The 15,941-nt window shown below is 56.1% G+C and overlaps 1 protein-coding gene and 1 long non-coding RNA gene across 5 annotated transcripts in view; one reads left to right on the top strand and one right to left on the bottom strand.

Annotated features, from left to right (window-relative positions):
* Window positions 1-4,715: 4,715 nt before the first annotated feature.
* The window catches only part of C2CD3 (C2 domain containing 3 centriole elongation regulator), a 122,955-nt gene continuing 111,729 nt past the window's right edge, over window positions 4,716-15,941 (bottom strand). For both annotated transcript variants that reach the window (XM_047754141.1, XM_047754142.1), the window contains one exon: window positions 4,716-5,411. In XM_047754141.1, the coding sequence (XP_047610097.1) occupies window positions 5,253-5,411 (159 nt within the window). In that variant the 3' untranslated portion in view covers window positions 4,716-5,252. The remainder of the gene's footprint in view (window positions 5,412-15,941) is intronic.
* LOC125111954 (uncharacterized) lies at window positions 9,735-14,934 on the top strand. 3 transcript variants are annotated; one of them, XR_007130993.1, is made up of 4 exons: window positions 9,735-10,404; window positions 11,362-11,827; window positions 12,434-12,655; window positions 14,192-14,934. It is a non-coding gene; the product is annotated as an uncharacterized LOC125111954 (long non-coding RNA). The 3 variants fall into 3 exon arrangements; XR_007130992.1 differs by having other exon boundaries at window positions 11,362-11,450; window positions 11,535-12,655; XR_007130991.1 differs by having other exon boundaries at window positions 11,362-12,655.

Here is a 15,941-nt window from a genome sequence, read left to right on the forward strand (position 1 = left end):
CCGGCCGTCTCTGCGGCCTCTGGCTTGGCACGCCTTTTTATACTCCGCGGCCGACCTGAAACCTTACCCAGGAGAAGCTCGTTGACAGCCCGATCACTTGACTGGAGGCGAGGGGAAAGGTCAGAGCGCCAGGTCTGCCCCCGCTCCTCGACTTGGGGTTCTTGACAATCGCGCCTTCCGGCTGATGACAGAGGAGCCAGCTGGGGTGATAAAGGGATAGATGGGGTGAGGGTTGGGACCTGTCACTTTTGAGGCCCAAGGTCAGGCCTCCCACGGGAGGCTGGGCAGGGCTCTGCCGGGCTTCCTCCTAATAACAATGATAACTCTAGAGTTTTCCATTGTGGTGCAGTGGAAGCAAACCTGACTAGGAACCATGAGGTTGCGGGTTCTATCCCTGGCCTCGCTCAGTGGGTTAAGGATCCGGTGTTGCTGTGACTGTGGTATAGGATGGCAGCTATAGCTCTGATTCAATCCCTGGCCTGGGAACCTCCATATGCCGAGGATGCGACCCTAAAAATACTAAAAACAAAAACCCGGTAACTCATTTCTTGGTGTCTGCTGTGTGCTCGAGACTTCACACACGTACTTCCTGTGAGGAAGGGACACTTAGGAGTCTGTTTTTTTTTCGCTTTTTAGGGCTGCACCCGTGGCATATGTAAGTTCCCAGGCTTAGGGGTTGAACTGGAGCTACTGCTGCCGGCCTACACCACAGCCACAGCAACGCCAGATCCTTAACCCATAGAGAGAGGCCAGGGATTGAACCTGTATCCTCATGGATACTAGTTGGGTTTGTTACCTCGAGCCACGATGGGAACTCCAAGGGGTCTTTTTGTTTTTGTTTTAAATAAAGCTTTATTGAGATGTAATTCCCATACCATACAATTTAAAGGGTACCTATTTGAAGAGTATAATTCAAAGGTTTTTAGTGTCTTCAGTTACGCAAATATCAGTCATCACAATTTTAAAACATTTGATTAGCCCCCCCCAGGTATCCTCCTTCACCTCAACAGTGTCACCTCCAAGCCCAGGAAATCACTCCTCTACTTTGTCTCCATAGATTTCTTTATCTCCGGCCCCCTTTTCTTGCTGCCCCACAGCATGTGGAAGTTCCCCGGGCCGGTGACTGAACCCACACCACTGCTGCTGACTGGAGCTGCTACAGTGACAATGTAAGATCCTTAACCTGCTGTTCCACAAGGGAACTCCTGTTTCTATTTCTTATAGATAAGTTCATTTGTGTCATATTTTAGATTCCACATAAAAGTGATATCAGGAGTTCCCGTCGTGGTGCAGTGGTTAACGTATCCGACTAGGAACCATGAGGTTGCGGGTTCGGTCCCTGCCCTTGCTCAGTGGGTTAACGATCCGGCGTTGCCGTGAGCTGTGGTGTAGGTTGCAGACGCGGCTCGGATCCCGAGTTGCTGTGGCTCTGGCGTAGGCTGGTGGCTACAGCTCCAATTAGACCCCTAGCCTGGGAACCTCCATATGCTGTGGGAGCGGCCTAAGAAATAGCAAAAAGACAAAAAAAAAAAAGTGATATCATATGGTATTTGTCTTTTTCTTTGACTTCACTTACTGTGATGATCTCTAGGTCCATTCACGTTGTTGCAAATGATGTGATTTTGTTCTTTTTTATGGCTGTGTAGTATTCCATTGTATATACGTACCACATCTGTATCCATTCATCTGTTAATGGACTTTGAGGTTGTGTACGTGTGTTGGCTATTGTGAATAGTGCTGCTCTGAACATAGGGGTGCATGTATCTTTCTGAATTGTGGTTTTGGAGGATCCATGCATTTTAATGCTTATTTTACAGAGGAGAAAGCTGAGTCTCAGGGAAGGACAGTGACTTAGCCAGGTCATACAGCTCACCTATGCGGCAGGGGCTGACCTCCAGCCTGGAAATCATCATGTACTTTGGGCCTATCTGCTGTGACCAGGATTCTTCAGGAAATGACACCTGGAGGCTTCAGCATGGACAGGACTGGAGCGAAGGGATCTGTGGAAGTGTGGGGGGCAGGGAGGGAAGGGTCTCTTGCAGCAGCCACTCTAAGCTCTGTCGGTTGGCCCTGAGGTTAATTAAGCATTGGGCACATGTGAACCTGGGAACAAGTGACTGTGGAAAGAGGAGGGAGCAGAAGGGGTCAGGGGAGGAGATGGGGAGAGAGGCGGGAGGGTGCGGGAGTTAACTGGGTGGGGCAGAGTTGGCGGCAGAGGCTGTTTCTGGACTTGGGCGCAGAGCCACAGCCGTGGCGCAAGTGGTCACACGTCCAGACACTAAGTCAAAGGTCTCCTCCTTGGACCAGGCCCTCCCTAAGGTCAGCAGAACAGGCAACTGCGTTAGCCCTATAAGGCAAGGGGCTGCTAGGGCTGCTCAGGTGGGGAGGGTTCCAGAAGTAGGTTCCTGGCTCCACTGGAAAATGGCAGCCAGGAGGTGGGGAAGGGGGACGAGTAGGAACCCAGACAAGGAGGCGGCAGGCCCTGGAGAACCCGGGAGGGCGGGAGGCTCTGCTCACAAGGGCCTGGGAGCCCTGTGAGGGCAAGGCCAGGCCTGTAGGCTTTGGCTCCCTGCCCCCCAAATCCAGCCTATGCCAGAAGGTCCAAAGTAGGCTGCTATGGGCGGAGATGAGCCAGCCTCTGGGTGCTCAGAAACACCCACGTTCAGGGCTCTATGGAGGGGGTGCTCAAAGGGAAGTGGGGAGACGCCAGCTAGTTCTGTTGGTGACCGTGGGAACAAACATGTCCCTCGTGCCCTTAGCCTGTGCCACGTGCTCAGTGGGTGTCTCTCAAACCACGTCCAGCTTGGGGGAGGAGATCCTGATAAATAACAGCTGCTGCGCAGCATCTGGGCCTTTAGACCCTCCCGGTGTGTCTGTCACTGGAGGCTGCGCTCAGCCTGCGCAGGAGCCACGCCTGTCCTCCTGTAGCCTTGGCCTCAGCTGACCCTGCTCAAGTTATTTACAGGAGCCGGAGCAGGGTTTAAAAGGGATTCTCCATCTGAGGCTTAACCCTCAGGCCCGTGCCCCGGCTGCCCCTCGGGAGGTTCTCTGTGGCCCTGGGAGTGGCGGGGTTGGGCAGAGACCTCAGCCTTGAAAGCTTCTGGCAGGCAGGTGGCTGGTGAGCTGAGAGGGAGGCACCAGGGAGGGGAGCTGGCGGGGGAAGTGTTAGGGGCTGGATGAAGAGAGGCACCCTGGTCTGAGGGCATCTGACCCGCGCGGAGGGCATGTGGTTTGCCTCGGGGTCCCGCGTCACCCGTGCTCTCTGGGGCACGCCCTGCCCATCCCACGGTCAGCGGTGCGCTTTGCCTACTGACTGGCTGGCTCCGGGGGCGAGGGGCTGACCTCTTCCCGGGCTCCTGCCAAGCGCAGGCGAAGCACTTTCACAAATGTCATCTTCACGACAGCCCTCGGAAGCTGGGGTTTTATGTTCGCTCTGCAGATGAGGCGACAGTCAGGCTGGAGGGGACCTAGCAGGGGAGGTGGCAGGGCCAGCCCCCTCTCTGCTCTCTCCCCAGCTGCTTGCACCCGAGCGCCCTGTGGTCCCTCCCTGGGTATCCCCCGCCCCCGGACTCACAGGAAGGCCTGACTGCTCTGCCCCCGTGGTTTCCCCTGAATTCCCAGCCCTTAACTGTACCCGGGGCACAGGAGCCTTGACACGTCTGGGGGTGTCTGGTTACGTCCTAGGTACACGAATAGAGGCAAGTCGCTTCATTCAGCTTCAGTGTACCTATAAAATGGGAATTAACATATGTGGGTTACAGTGTCGTTCTGAGGACTAAGTGAAACGACCCGAGTTTGGGGGTGCAAAGTGGGGCCCTCCATGCGAGTGCCCTTCCAACCTCGCCACACACCTCTGCCCCTTTTTTCTTTTTTTTCTTTTTTAGGGCTGCCCCGGTGGCCTATGGAAGTTTCCAGGGTAGGGCTTGAATCGGAGCTGTAGCTGCTGGCCTACACCACAGCCACAGCAATGCCAGATCCAAGCCACATCAGCAACCTATACCACAGCTCATGGCAGCACCTGATTCTTTTTTTTTTTTTTTTTCTTTTTGTTGTTGTTGTTGTTGCTATTTCTTGGGCCGCTCCCGCGGCATATGGAGGTTCCCAGGCTAGGGGTTGAATCAGAGCTGGAGCCACCGGCCTACGCCAGAGCCACAGCAACGTGGGATCCGAGCTGCGTCTGCAACCTACACCACAGCTCACGGCAATGCCGGATCGTTAACCCACTGAGCAAGGGCAGGGACCGAACCCGCAACCTCATGGTTCCTAGTCGGATTCGTTAACCACTGCGCCACAATGGGAACTCCAGCACCTGATTCTTAATCCACTGTGTGAGGCCAGGGATCGAACCTGCAACCTCCTAGTCAAGTTTGTTAACCGCTGAGCTGCGAAGGGAACTCCCTGCAGCCCCTTTCTAATCCTCCCCGCAGGCCTGTCTACGGGGGTCGCTCCAACGTTTGGAGGCTGATACTCGGTGCCAGAGCTCCCAACTCCTCCCGGTGAGATGGGGGTTCTGAGCGGCCTGTGCCAGGAGAGCCCCTCACTTTGCTGACAGACTTGAGGTGCCAGCAGAGGAAATACCAGGCGTCACCCTCATCTCTGGGGGAGTCAGGAGTCGCGTCTCCAAGCTTCTCCAAGGCTGTCGAGGCTTCTCTCTGGCTGTTGGAGTGCAAGCCCCCCTACCGCAGCCCCGGCAAAGCACTTGTGCACCGAACACAAACACCGATGGGATTTTATTCAAACACAGGCAGGGGCGCCGACCTTCACAGCTGCTGAAAACAGTAAGTTACAAGCAAGGTCAGGACCGCAGACGATCGGATACCAAGTTTGAAGGGGGTCCGTCTCCCTCCCTTTTCCTTCTGATCAATTCAACAGGACACACACCAGCTAGAAAGCAGCTGACGTGGGGGCGGCCCGAGTCCCCCCCGCCCAGGCTCCAAGCACGACCTCTCCCCGCGCCCAGCCTGGACCCCAAGGCAAAGCGGCCCCGCGTCCGGCCGAGGACAGCGGAGGCTCTGCGACAGACGCCGAGAGGACCTGCCCGGCCCTTGCTCACGGCCGAGGCGGCCACTCGGGCACGGGAACGCGGGTTCCAGCCTCTGCCTCGCCACGCACGGCCTGGCAGCGGGACCAGCTGGCCGGGGGCTCCTCGTGTCCGGGCCCTGGGGCCGCGGAGCAGGCTGGCGGTGGCTTCAGGGCTTTCTCAGCCCCGAGGGTCGCCGGCTGAGGCCGAGGGAGCTGTGCGGGCCCTCGCCTCAGTCCCCTGGGCTGCAGGGCTCTTTCCGGGAGCATCGGGAAGAAAATATCCGTGCGATCCTGCGAGTTTCCTCCTCAGGCAGGGTGGGAGGCAGTGAGTTGGGTCGGGGGCGACACGGCCTCGGGGACAGGGCTCCCTTGGTGGCCTCGCTCTTGTCCTGGAGAGAAAGGGGTCGGCAAGGTTAGCACTGTGGATGTGGCTGACACCTTGACTCTCAGCTTCTGGTCTTTGAGCCAAGACCAGTCCCGAGCCGACCAGCTTACAAAGCCCCTTCTACCCCTGAGCGTGTGTAACCCTGGCCGTGACCCCACAGCTTGGTACGTGGCTGCTGTGTCACAGAGACAACCTCAGCTCAGGTGGAATAACTCAGTTATAACTCAGCTCAGAGCAGCAGAGCTAAGACGCAACCCCTGGCCAGGCTCCTTCTGCGCCTCTGGCGGAGGGCGGTCCCCCCAGGATAGCCCTTCTCTTCATGGGACTAGACGAGCCATGTGTCCCCTGAAATGTGACTGTGCCGTGTGACCCTGCCAGGGAGAAGACGCTGGTCTGCACGCCCTTGGGGACCCACGGCCCCGCTGCCCAACCTCTCCCCGTCTCGGGCTGACGGGGTCGCACTGATCCCCCTTTAAGGGGCGTGCATTTGGGTTAGGACAGCGTGGTCTCCGGGCTCCTCTATGACTCGCCCATTTGCTCATTCAACCCCCACTTTTTGCTTTTTTTGTTTTTGTCTTTTTAGGGTCGCACCTCTGGCACGCGGAAGTTCCCAGGCTAGGGGTCAAACAAGAACTATAGCTGCCGCCTACACCACAGCCACACCAGATCCAAACCACTGCTGTGACTTACCCTGCAGCTCACAGCAATGCTAGATCCTTAACCCGAGGATCAAAGCTGCGTTCTCGTGGATGCTAGTTGGGTTCTTAGCCTGCTAAGCCACACTGGGAACTCCCCAACTCATCTCTTGTGTTCGACTTTTTTTTTTTTTTTTTTGTCTTTTGTCTTTGTTGTTGTTGCTATTTCTTGGGCCTCTCCCTCGGCATATGGAGGTTCCCAGGCTAGGGGTCGAATTGGAGCTGTAGCCACTGGCCTACGGCAGAGCGACAGCAACTCGGGATCCGAGCCGCGTCTGCAACCTACACCACAGCTCACGGCAATGCTGGATCGTTAACCCACTGAGCAAGGGCAGGGACCGAACCCGCAACCTCATGGTTCCTAGTCGGATTCGTTAACCACTGCGCCACGACGGGAACTCCTGTTCGACTTTCTCGTGCTTACTCTGTGCCAGATTCCTGCTCTGGAGCAGCTCACAGGACCCAGGAAAGCCACCCCAGGTGGACAGCTGAGAGCAAGGCCCCGGGAAGAGGTGGAGGCTGAGCAGAGGAAGAGGCGGTGCTGGAAGGACGTGGGAGTCGCCCTGGAGGCACACAGGCTGACCTCACAGCCTGCAGCCTGCCCTGTGGGTGGTATTTCTTCCCAGGGCCGTCCTGAGCTGATGGGGCCCAGAAAGCACATGGTCCGAATCCCTAGGTGCTGAGACTCCACCTGGTGCAGACCCTAGAGACTGAGCCGACTTCCTGCCGCTTGTGACGCTGCAGCTGGAGCTGCTTCTGGGATCAGTAACGTTCAGCGGCCCCTTCTTCCCTTTGTTTCTTTATCTCCCAAGACGGGTTAGAGGGGATGGAAGTCAGGCAGCCTGGAGGGTCCCTGCCAACCTGGAAATCTTTTTTTTTTTGCTTTTCAGGGCTGCACTTGTGGCCCATGGAGGTTCCCAGGCAAGAGGTCGAGTCAGAGCTGTTGCTGCTGGCCTACACCACAGCCACAGCAAGGCCAGATCCAAGCCGCGTCTGCGGCCAGATCTTTAACCCACTGAGTGAGGCCAGGGGTCAAACACTCATCTTCATGGTTCCCAGTCAGATTCGTTTCCACTGTGCCGCGACGGGAACTCCTGGATTTTTTTTTTAAATTTTTTTTGCTTTTTAGGACAGCACCCATGGCACACAGAGGTTCCCAGGCTAGGGGTCACAGCAACACTGGATCCTTAACACACTAAGCGAGGCCAGGGATTGAACCGGCAACCTCATGGTTCCCAGTCAGATTCATTTCTGCTGCGCCACGATGGAAACTCCAAATCCAGAATTCTTTTTTTTTTTTTTTTTGGTCTTTTTGCTATTTCTTGGGCCGCCCCTGCGGCACATCATGGAAGTTCCCAGGCTAGGGGTCGAATCGGAGCTGTAGCCACCGGCCTATGCCAGAGCCACAGCAACATGGGATCCGAGCCGCGTCTGCAACCTACACCACAGCTCACGGCAACGCCGGATCGTTAACCCACTGAGCAAGGGCAGGGACCGAACCCACAACCTCATGGTTCCCAGTCGGATTCGTTAACCACTGCGCCACGACGGGAACTCCCAAATCCAGAATTCTAAACGCCAATGGAGTGCCTATCGCCAGATGGCCCACGGGCGGGGTGGCCTGAGAGCCAAGAGCATAGCACCGCTGGGGCATACCCAGCAGAGGTGAGAACACACGGCCCATCTTCCAGGCAGGCTGAGGTTAAGAGGGGGAAAGAGATGCTGGTGTTTGCAGTCCTTCTTTCTGAAATATGGGGGAGACACCTGTACCCCATGATGCCTCAGCCGGGGAGGCCAGTCACCCAGCCACTGCCTGATCCCTTCTCCCTCCAGAATGGGCGCCCTGCAGGTCAGGGACTCAGTCTGATGCTTGGACCCACTGGGATGGGTCCAAGACAGGAGCTTGGGAGCTGCTAGACTAGTGAGTGGGTGGGTCCAAGCCACTGGGACCAGAGGCTGAAATTAGTTGGGGAGGAGATAGCTCTTTCAGCAAATATCTCACTCATTCATTCCAGAACCAGTGGTTGCTCAAGCTAGAAAGAAGATGGACACCAAATCTACCCAGCCATCAGAGATGAAACTTGGAGCTTGGGAGCCGAAAGAGCAAGACAGCTGGGAAGGACCGGGAAGGCTTCGCAGAAGGTGGGACCCGAGATGGGCTGGGTTGCAGCAGGGGTGGTGGTGGGGGGAGGTCACTACACTGGAGGGAACAGCCTGAGTGCAGTCCTGCACCTCCTGGCCGGGAACCGGCACCACACCCGGGCCAGTAACCCAGGGGCTCTTATCTACATGGGCCAGGCCCAGGGACTGGGCAGGGCAGAAGTGTGGCAGGACAGAACACACACTGGGCAGCATGCGGCTTTTGCTGACCTCAGTAGGGTCTGAAAAAAACAGCAATAGTAAAGTTTCTTTTCTCATCAGTGTTGCTTCCCTAAGACACAAGCTTGGAGGGGTCGGTAGAGGTGAGGCTGCCCCGAGCAGGGACGCCCAGCGTGCACTAACCAGTCCTCGGAAAGTATCCCCACGTTCCTGCTGGAGCTCTGGGGGCACGAGCAGACTCCCCATGGCCTGTGGTTTGAGGAGCCTCAGTCTTCTGGGGGTGGGGGGGGCAGGAGGAGCCCACGTGGAAGCATGCTCATCGGCCTGAGGGGCTGCAGGGGCCCTGGGTCCGGGGAGCAGGTGTCATACACGGAAGGGTAGTTTGGACAAGATGGACTGGAAACAACATAAAGGCGGAATGTGAACAAAGACGACTTGGGGGTGTTCCAGGTGGAGTCACGGCAGAGCAAAGGAGTGAGGAAGGAGTTTCCCTGCTGGGAAAGTAGTGGAGGTGGGCCCGGCTGACTGCAGGTACCGTGAGCGGATCTGTGATCTGATCCAAGCCCCTGTGTTCTGGTTCCCTCCATCCAGTACCTGGATGGCTGGCGCCCCCCGAACAGACCACAAGCTCTCAGAAGCCTGGCAGGTGCAGGCTCATCCCTGCCTCAGGGTGTCCCTGGGACCGTCTGAGAGGCGAGGAGGGGACAGAACACCAGTCTGGGGCCCTGTCCTCCTGCCCCACTCGCTCACGGCCAGGCGGGGTCTCCCTCTGGGTCTCAGTATCTTCATTATAAGCGGAGCTGAGGCCTCGTTTGCCTCTTTGCCCTTGGTCTACCGTGAAGCTGAAACACAACTCAAATGCGACCAAGGCCATGGCCAAGCACGTCTTCTAAAGCACAGGGCTAAGCTGAAGCCAGAGCCGACGCCAGCGGCAGAGCCCAAGGGGCCAGGCCAGGCCACCCTCTCCCCGTACCCGGGCCTCCGCCCAGTGCGCCCCTGGCCTGGCAGCAGGACTGAAGTCTTGTTTTTCCAGAGAAGCTCCCTTCTGTGACATGAGCACTGAGTCAGGAGCGAGAAGCAAAGCTTGGTGAGGTGCTGAAACTGAACGTGAACAGCCGCCTGGCTCCGGCTGGCGAGGCGGGGCTGCCAGCTGACCGCTGCTCCGGTGACGGGAGGCCCGGCGGCCTTTCACCCCCTTGGCCACCCGCCTGCCCGGGAGCGACTCCCCACGCCCTCGCCCAGGCTGGCATTTGGACTTCCTTGCGCGCAAGAGAGTAGCAAACTCGGCAGATACACAAAGGGGCTGGGGCAGGGGGTGAGGACAGGACACAGATGGGGGCCTAGCCCGGAGGGGCAAAGCCTGAATCTGACCACGTCACGTGCTTGTCACTACCGCCAAGCTCCCTCCTCCCTCAGCACCCCTTTTCCTTCCTCCGAGAAGGCGTCCCTGACTTGGGACCCATTCCGTGGGGGGCCTGGGTCACCCCTCAGTCCCAGCCTCGGTCTCCTCACCTACACAATAAAGAGGCCTGACTCGATTAAGACCCCTCAACTGTGCGAACCCATGGCCTGCCAGCGAGAGGGCTGCTGAGGCCAGGTTCTTGAGAAGGAAGGGTTAACATGGCCCCCCTGGAGCTCCTGGCTCCTCCCCAACTCTGGCCTCAGAGCAGTGCAGGCAATTTGAGCCCTGCACCTGCCCAGCATTCCCGTGGCCCTTCCTCACGGGGCTGCCAAGCTGCATTCTGGGCCGGGGGAGGGGGGGAAGGCACCAGCCCTGTCTGCGTGCTTCCCCTGACTGCTGTACACCCTTGGCCGGGGAGCTCTCTCCTCCCCAAAGCTTTGCATGGCCCTAGAGCAGAAACTTTCTGACCTCTGGGTTTCCTTCTGGGGCTCTGCGGAGGGCTACAGCCTTGGGAGCTAAAAGAGATGAGGCCTCTTGCCCCAAAAGGGGCTGCTCAGCCACCCATCCAGGACTACAGGCAGGTACCGTTAAGCCCATTTTTCAGATAAAGGAGGGGACGCACGGGAGAGCTGGGGAGCTTGCCCGGGTTACACAGCTAGACTGGGCCAAAGCTCAGCTCTGAACTTGGGCTGTCTGGATTCAGAGACCGCGCCTGCTAGGAGCAGTGGGGTTACAGGCACAGATTCAGTCTGTGGCCTCCCCAGGCCTGGTTCAGCACTGCGGGGGCCAGCAGCAGAGCCAGGGCAAGAAACCCGCTTTGCCGACTTGGCTCCCACTCCGGGCCTCGACCGGGGGCTCTGAAACGCTGTGGTCGGGTTGCGTGGAGGTAAGAGCCCAAGGGTGGGATGGGGCTGTGCGGCTCGGGGTTTTCAAGGGGATGCTTGGGCCTGGCCTCTGCTCCGACCCCCTGCCTCCGACGCACACGCAAGCCTCGTGAACAAGGGGCCAGGCCCTGGCCTGCGGCTGCCCCAGGGGCTCAGAGGGCAGCTCCTTCTCGGCCATTCTGACTCCTCTCCTGTCCAGACTACCTTAGTCCAGGCTGTGCACCCCAGCTCTGACCTCTCTCACACTGTTTGCACCCCCCAGTTACCAAATTCCGTTGATTCTCTGGGAGGTTTCGTTTCTCCAAATCCACAGTCTGCAAAGCCTTTTCCTCATCTTTGCTGAACTCTATTCAAGCCATTTCACGTGGCTCTGTCTTCCTTTCTCTGTACTCACTGTCTTTTTATTTTTTATTTTTGATCTTCTAGGGCCATACCTACAGCATATGGAAGTTCCCGGCTAGGGGTCAGACTGGAGCTACGGCTGCTGGCCTACACCACTGCCACAGCAACAGAGGATCCAAGTCGCATCTGTGACCCACACAACAGCTCCCAGCCCACTGAGCGAGGCCAGGGATCGAACCCGCAGACTCATGGATACTAGTCGGAATCATTTCTGCTGTGCAAAATGGCAACTTCCTTATTGTCTTTTTAAAGTGTTCTTCTATTTAGTCATGTCAGCTCTACAGCTCCTGAAGCGCTAGTGCTGGGGCTCCAGGAAAGTCTCCAGACTGCACTATGGAATGGTAAGATACAACTGTTCAAAAAAACCTTCATGGAATCCTAAATTCAAAGTTTGGAGAAAAACCCTTTATCTATGTTTTATTTAGTTACTAATATAGGCTAATGTCACTGGAGAGAGTGACTGGTTTGGTGGCCAGTGCCTCTCCAGGAACTGGGAGCTCCCGGAAGACAGGGCCCAGGGCACCAGTTCAGCTCTCGAAGCAGGAGAGGCACGTGGTGAGCTGGTGGAGCTCAAGTGTAAAGCCGACTCCCCCAGGGACCCACCTCAGGACCGTGGCTTTGTAATTTGCTGAAAGGTGTACATTTCAAGTTTGAGGCTGGAGCGACTTTCCCAGTGTCTGGCTTGTCGTCAGGCCCGCGGAGGGCTCTCCTAGTCACAGTAAGTTACTGGGGGGTTCTGAGTGGAGAAGTCACATGATTTGTGTGATGACTGACTTAACACCTTAAAAACTTACCAGGATACTGTATGGGAGGTGAACGGACTGCCAGGGAACAGAAGCCGAGAGGCAAGTTAGGAGGCTCTGGCAACAATCCAGGCAAGAGAATGACGACAGTTATACCAGGTGACAGTGGGAGTGGGGAGCAGTGGTCAGATTTGGATTGAAAGGCAGAACTCCCAGAGTTTCCTGGTGGCCTGGGCGTCAAGGCATCGGGGAAGCCGGCTTCCAAGGGGCACGGCCCGAACAACTAATCGAGGAGGACAGAGTATCCACGGAGTGAGATAATAAGGGGAAGACTGGGGACAGAATCTGGAGCGGAGCTGGGAGGTGCTAAATGTGAGTGACCAGACCGCCCGCGGAGGCGCTGCGGCAGAGGCTGGACCTGGGAGCCTAGGGTTCAGAGGCCATGTCTGGGTGAAGAGAACCACTAGGAGTCTGCAGCGTAGAGAGGGGGTTTCGAGCCTTGCGATCAGACAGGCTCCTCTAGAAAGTAAGTGTAAACAGTGAAGCTAGAAGACCACACCCTGTCACCCCTACATTAACAGGCAGGGGAACTGCAGGAGAACCGTCAGAGCAGGCTGAGCGGCAGCAGCCACAAGGGAGGAGAAGCACGAGGCACTGAGGCTGCAGAAGGAAGTGGAGAAAATGCTGGAAGGACAGATCAACCATGCCCCCTGCTGCCAAGAGGCCAGGCTGAATAACTGGCTTAGGAATTTGGAGGGTTTTTTGATTTTGACAATCTGGAAGCGCCCCTCCCTCTGCTGCAGGTAAAGTGGGTAAAAGTCGGATCACAGCGGCCTGGTTCACAGGGGTGGTCTCACCGGCCGCAGCACGGAGCCGGCAGGGCGGGGAAAGCGCGAGCAGGAGCGAGACTAGTTAGAGGCCATCCTGGGGAAGGTGACTGGGACTGGGTAACGAGCGGTGAGAAGTGACAGGTGCAGAGACATTCGGGGGACAGAAGTAACGGGCCTTGTTAACGGACTGGCTGTTGGTTTCGGGGAGAAGGAGGAGGAGGGGGGAGCCTGGCACAGATGCTGGTGGGAATAACTACCACGGTGGCTGGGTTTACTGGGCTAGGGAGTGGACGCGTAGCGGGGTCTGTGACGAAAGATGACAAGCTCAAGTTTTGGACGTGGAACTGTTTGTCACACAGCGAGGAAAAGACTTCTAGGATGCAGTCAAATCCACGTGTGTCTGCAGTTTGGCAGAGAAATCTAGGTTGGAGAGGAAGATTTGAGTCAGCAAACTATAAATAACTGAAGTAATTGGAGTGGTTAAGATTCTCCCAAAGAACGGAGTTCCATCGTAGCGCAGCGGAAACGAATCCAACTAGGAACCATGAGGTTGTGGGTTCGATCCCTGGCCTCACTCAGTGGGTTAAGGATCCAGTGTTGCCGTGAGCTGTGGTGTAGGTGGCAGATGCAGTTCGGATCGGGAGTGGCTGTGGCTGCAGCGGCTGCAGCTCTGATTAGACTCCTAGCCTGGGAACCTCCATATGCTGCAGGTGTGCCCTCCATCCCCCCCAGAAAGCAGGAGAGAGCAAGATGTATCCATAGTGCTGTCTCATCCTCTACCTCCCTTTTAGGGAAGTTGGTAACAATAGTTTGCCCCAGGCAGCTAAACAAACAGAATTAGAAGTAACTATGAATTAAATCCTGAAGCCCTCAGGGAAGAGGCACTTTATCACGGGAAAGAGAAGGCAGAGGCAGCAGAACTTGATGGACGCGTTAAGTAATTGCAAATATGCCACTAGGCCTACGATCCTCCTTCCTCTGCTTTGTGAAGGGGTGACACCATAAGACCAGTCATGAGGAAGGAGGGCTGGGAGCCGCCCCCACGCCACCTCTGTGACACCTGGTGCTCTAGGGTACAAACCACGCCCCATCTGTGACACCTGGTGCTCTAGAGTACAAACCACGCCCCCTCTGTGACACCTGGTGCTCTAGGCTACAAATGATGCCCCCTCTGTGACACCTGGTGCTCTAGGGTACAAGCCACACCCCATCTGTGACACCTGGTGCTCTAGGGTACAAGCATTCTGAGGCCCGATGACACCGATGACACCGCCTGACAGATGACAGATTCGGAAAGATCAGAAGACTTGACCAAGGTCACACAGAGACGTGTATCCACGATACTGCGGGGGGAAACACTGGTTTCACATGTGTGGACAGTGGAGACTGGCTGGGAGGGTTGTGGGCTCAGGGGCCTCTTTTCGATGTGGGTGAAGGCTTTGGCTCCCCTGAGATCTTTGGGGAAGCCAGGGTAACCGGCCCTCACTTACCAGCCTGCTTCTATTTCAGGCATGGGGCGCGTGCCCTGGCCCTGAAGCGAGTGAGCTGCAGTACAGAGCTTGTCCTGGGACACTGGCTGAGCTGAGCCCAGCAGCCTCTCAAAATGCTCCCCTTGAGCCTTCAGGGCCTTAGGAAGACGGAATCCTCAAGTTGGGGGTAAAAGGCAGGCCTCCTGCCCTGCCCTGTCTACCTCTCCCTTTGAACTGCTGATTGTGCCTGAAATATAACCGAAAACAGGAGACAGGAAACACGCGTCCATCACACAGCGGAACCCTATCACCCCTCCAATCCCACCCACTCCAGTACCCAGCTTCCCAGCCTCTTCTGGCGGCCTGCATGCGGCAGGGTGTTTCTGTTTTCTCAGAAGGATGTGGATCTCATGGCCTCTCCAACCGAGGACTGTTCTTTTTATTCTCCCTCCCTCGCCTGAACCTTCTCCACGGGTCACTGCAGCGGCGTACAGAAAGCAGCAGCTTTTCTCATATAAAAGCCCAAACCACAACCCTGCCCTTATCTCAGATGCTACTCCACTCACCACCCTATACTGCTGCTCCACAGTCACAGCCAAAGCTAGAGAAGTTGATGTCTCCATTTCATCACCATTCAATCATTCTAAAAAGTTAAATTACATATGATTTTGTGATTTCATTGTGTAACGTACCAAATGCGTAACATGTGTAAACTATGAAGCATGATAAAAATGAACATGTGTAAACCCACGCCCCAGCCCGAGAAATAAAACCTAGTTCCTATGTGTGCTTCCTCCCCCATCCCAGCCCTGCCTCCACAACCATGAACGGTGTAGGAAAACTTGAAAACCAAAGAGAAAATTTTAAAAGCAGCCAAAGAATAAAAGTCATACTGCATTTGGGGCGACAACAAGAATGAGGGCTGCTTCTCATCAGAAACGGCAGAAGGTGGTAAAATGTGGAGTGATGGTTCTAAAATGCTAAACACTCAGGTTAGGATTCTTCTTCTTTTTTTTTTTTTTGGTCTTTTTGCCTTTTCTAGGGCCACTCCTGCGGCACATGGAGGGTCCCAGGCTAGGGGTTGAATCGGAGCTGTAGCCGCCGGCCTACACCACAGCCACAGCAACGTGGGATCCGAGCCTCATCTGCAACCTATACCACAGCTCACGGCAACGCCGGATCGTTAACCCACTGAGCAAGGGCAGGGACCGAACCCGCAACCTCATGGTTCCTAGTCGGATTCGTTAACCACTGCGCCACGACGGGAACTCCAAGTTAGGATTCTTAAGTGAAAAAATATCTTTGAAAAAAAAAAAAAAATGGAGTTTTGCTGTGGGCAAGAGAGAAAAAAGGCTGCAAAGTGTATGAGACGTCTCTTCTCCAAACCAGCTTTGCCCTTGAACTGAAGTCAACATTCTTATTTCTCCCTCTCCCACGCTTTGTATCCTACACTTAAAATATCGAAGATAATAAACGTCCCCCACCTCACCAGGGAGCTGGCACTTCATGAAGGCAGAAACACAAAAGCCGGAACAGTGGTCGTGTTCGAAGGGCTGATGGCTCAAACACAATCGCTCACATGCCTCCCTTCCTCCGGGCGGGACTCCATCATGGCTCAGGGGAAACAAACCCGTCTTGTATCCTTGAGGACACGGGTTCAATTCCTGGCCTTGCTCGGTGGGTTAGGATTCAGCGTTGCCCTGAGTTGTGCTGTAGGCCACACGTGGCTCAAATCTGGTGTGGCTGTGACCGAGGCAGGCAGCTATAGCTCCGACTCGACCCCAAACCTG

This window comes from Phacochoerus africanus, chromosome 11 (genome assembly GCF_016906955.1).
Source record: "Phacochoerus africanus isolate WHEZ1 chromosome 11, ROS_Pafr_v1, whole genome shotgun sequence".
Classification (NCBI taxonomy): domain Eukaryota; kingdom Metazoa; phylum Chordata; class Mammalia; order Artiodactyla; family Suidae; genus Phacochoerus; species Phacochoerus africanus.